The 3982-nt window shown below is 31.9% G+C and overlaps 1 protein-coding gene across 1 annotated transcript in view; it reads left to right on the plus strand.

Annotated features, from left to right (window-relative positions):
• Window positions 1–2487: 2487 nt before the first annotated feature.
• The window catches only part of LOC117179655 (RNA-binding protein 25-like), a 50335-nt gene continuing 48840 nt past the window's right edge, over window positions 2488–3982 (plus strand). The window contains exons 1-2 of the mRNA XM_033371665.1: window positions 2488–2600; window positions 2808–3129. Of these exons, the coding sequence (XP_033227556.1) occupies window positions 2810–3129 (320 nt within the window). The 5' untranslated portion in view covers window positions 2488–2600; window positions 2808–2809. The remainder of the gene's footprint in view (window positions 2601–2807; window positions 3130–3982) is intronic.

The raw sequence follows: 3982 nt of genomic DNA on the forward strand, positions 1-3982 counted from the left end.
AGGTGACTTTATGCTTTTCTCAAAAAATATTCATTTATTCCTGAATATTTATATTGTCCCCTTCAAAGAGCTGGGTAGGATCCCGTATGCATTAAAGAGGTAAAGGATAAAAACTATGTAGTCTTATGTATTTTGACCCGCTGAATTCAATGGTACCTGTTAATTTTGCGATAAGTGCCTAGGTTTTGTTTAAAACGCAATTGTTTAAACAATTATGAAAAAATTATTTTTTTCAATGGGACAAATTTTTTTTTTAGATAATTTGAGGCATTTTAAGAAGAAATGGTCCCTTGTCATTTTTTTGTAAAATGCATATTTGAAAAGTTATGAATTTTTAAAGTTCAAAATTTGACGATTTTTTGCAACTTTGAATGTTAATAACGCTATTTGTAAATATCAATAACAACGGCTTCCCACTGGTTAATCCGACATTCCTTATGGTTAATAGGTAGAGGAAGACTTATAGAATAAGTTGATTCTTTATTTTTTTCAAAATATTCAATAGATCGAAAATTATTAACATTCAAAGTTGCAAAAAATCGTCAAATTTTGAACTTTAAAAATTCATAACTTTTCAAATATGCATTTTACAAAAAAATGATAAGGGACCATTTCTTCTTAAAATGCCTCAAATTATCTAAAAAAAATTTGTCCCATTGAAAAAAATCATTTTTTCATAATTGTTTGAACAATTGCGTTTTAAACAAAACCTAGGCACTTATCGCAAAATTAACCGGTACCATTGGATTCAGCGGGTCAAAATACATAAGACTGCATAGTTTTTATCCTTTACCTCTTTAATGCATACGGGATCCTACCCAGCTCCTGGACTAATTAAGACTTTTTTTTAAATTGATGAATGTTCTCATTATACTTATTTATAATTATAACTTATATACTGATATAAAATTTTCTAGTTGAATTCAAAAATGTTGTCTTTTTTGGCGTATCTGATTCCATTTACGAGAAACGTTCTATTAATTCCAATTTTAAGCATTAAAAAAAAGTTAGATATTTGAAGTCATCGAAACCCGTAGATTCCGAATTATTATGTTTTAGGCTGTTAACTATGAAATTTAAAAAAATCTACATCTAAATTTTAATCCTGAAGCTTAAAAAAGGACCCTTGAGTGTCGGCTACTCTATTGAGATAGCCTCTCTGCTCGTTATTTATGATCGTATTCTAATTTCAATCTCGGAAAGGATATTTTAAAGCCTTCAGACCATTTAAACGAGCTTCCTGGACCTTTAAAAATATCTACCTGAATGCCTGCGGAGAATTTCTCTGAGCTTCTTGGGCCCAAAGAATTTTTAGTATATGCTCAAAGATTCTTTTCGGTAGGGTGGAACAAATTTCGCTGACACACGTCTCATGCCCAAAACGTCCGAAAAGATAGCATGGCATGAGCCAACCGATATGCCAAAATCTTCAGCAACTTCTCTGATGGTAATTCGGCGATTTTTCGACACCATTTCTTCCACTGCTTGAACGTTTTCATCTGTTGTTGACGTGCTGGGACGTCCAGGGCGAGGTTCGTCTTCCACATCCTCTCGGCCTTCTTGGAACAGCTTGTACCACTTATACACATTTTTCTTACTCAGAGTAGACTCACCGTATGCAACTGTCAACATTTCAAAAGTTTTAGGGCACTGGATTCCATTTTTCACACAAAATTTAATGCAAACTCTTTGCTCCATTTTTTCGAAAGAAGAAAATCGCTGAGCACACCAAACCCTTCTAACCTTTTACTCTTTTCAGCATTTCTTTATAATGAATAACGAATGGGTGAAAAGAAAAAATTTGCCACACATGGATTTTATGTAATTTTTTCCCGTAGAATCGAATAGGGTGATTAATTTTACCGTGACTCACAGACTTAAACATATGATTTAAATAATTGAAAAATCTAATTTTTTATCTTAAAAACATATTTTTATAAAATGCACTAAACCCAATATTCACGTTTTGTTAAATGTATATTGGTATGCCCACGGCCCTTAAATGATTAAATAAAATTTGCATAACTTCATGAATTCTTTATAAGTTTTTAATTTATGACAAATCTTTTTTAACTTAATATCACTTTAATAATAAATCCGAACGATTTTAGTAAAAAATCATTTTTTTTACAACACACCGATACGCTGGATTATTTAATTGCATACATTGTTTATAACAATCAAGTAAAGTGTTAAATACAATTTTTATGTTCTTTAAATCTATCTTTAATAATCCTAATAACCAACGAGAAGCTTATTTGAGTCATTGGTTCAGAGAGAACACAAAAGGGAATTGTAAAAGTCATTTTCGAAATTATGCTTAGAAATTTAATTCAGATATGTTCTAAAAAATACTTCAGAATCCGTTGAGAATTACAGGCTGTGGACTATTTTGAATAGTACTACCAGATCCATCCTACCGTAAATCTGCCATAGCCAGCGCCTCAATGGGAGAAATATGAACTTGTATCATCCTGAAGAAGAACATGGAGATTACATTCGCGTTACATTGCAGTTTCGTTATGAGTTACGTTGTTCGCTTGCTTATGCAGCTGTGATATATGTCGAATTTTTAAATCAGTTTTTAATCAATTGTGAAGGTAACTATAAACCGTTACTTAAATGTTATTTTATTAGTTTTAAGCAATTGCTTTCCCAAAAATATCGGTTAGTAATCTAAATATGCTTTATAAGTTGTGAGGTCCACCTAAAATCACTGATTCCTAACCTAGAAATTCAGTAAAAGCCATTTTTGGTTGTGAGAATTCTTCAATAATTGCGTGTACCAATGGTTCTAAATATTGTAGAAATGAGTCGAACCTCTTCAGCATCATCGTCAATTAAGGATCATCATCATCGTCTTCAACGCACACGAATTGAAGAAACGGACAAACGAAGAGAAGCATGGCTAATGCAGCAAGAAAGAGAGAGACAGCATGAAATACGTAAGAAACGAATGATTTTGGAGTATGAATTAAAAAGAGTAGCAATGCTGAGTTCTAAGGAGGTATCAAGAAGCTCGTCGCATCAAAGACGAAGAGAGAGCAGCAGAAGCATATCTTCAAGTCATGAAAGTATCAGGAGTCGAAAAAAACAGAGGCCTTCCGAACCTTACGTTATGTCACAAAAGTAAGTGTTTAACAAATATACAATTCTTCTTAAAAATTCTAGAAGTCGAACTAATTTGATGAGTTATTACCAAAAAGGCGGATATTCGTAAATTATTATCATCTTCAAAAAGGTTGAATATTTTTAAGTGTTTATTTTAGACTTATGAAAATTGTGAAAAAAATTTTTTTTTGAGCACGCCATACATTAACGTCCATAATAAGATAATAGAATCCGTTATAAGCGTCGAATAGAGAAAAATGAAGATTTCAGCGTAAAAGTGAAGATGGTTCTATTCCTGTTTTTTTTTCTATTCCAATTTTTCCATCGGAACGGAACCATTTATTTAACCTATTTTTTCATTATTAAATCGTTTTATAAATTCGGAAAATATTTAAATTTATTCATACTTTAATATTTTATTTAAAAGTTTAAAAAGATGCATTACATAAATCTATTCAAATATGTGAATTAAAATAATTGTAATTCTAGAGAGACAGACTTGTATTGATAAGAATTAACATTTCAAAACTTATATTCCACATGAAGGCATTAAAACAATTTATTATACATATTTTGTAAACTGAAGAGAAGGAATTAAATGAGCCTATAACGCCCATAAAGAAGTGAACGTTAGATAGCTCTTTACGGAACAGTTTATTAGTCCGAAACGCCACTGCATTTACGGTTTATTAGTTTCACAAATAGCCACTGAATAACACAATGTAGTCTCTAACCCAGTCCTATGTATCGACCGTGTAGGTGTATATAGCAGTGATCCCAGATCTGAAACGAGATGCGGTCCAATACTATGACAGGGCTATGTCCGTATGAATATAGTAGGAGACGCTGTAAATGACTGAGTTGCGCGCGC

This window comes from Belonocnema kinseyi, chromosome 9 (genome assembly GCF_010883055.1).
Source record: "Belonocnema kinseyi isolate 2016_QV_RU_SX_M_011 chromosome 9, B_treatae_v1, whole genome shotgun sequence".
Classification (NCBI taxonomy): Eukaryota; Metazoa; Arthropoda; class Insecta; order Hymenoptera; family Cynipidae; genus Belonocnema; species Belonocnema kinseyi.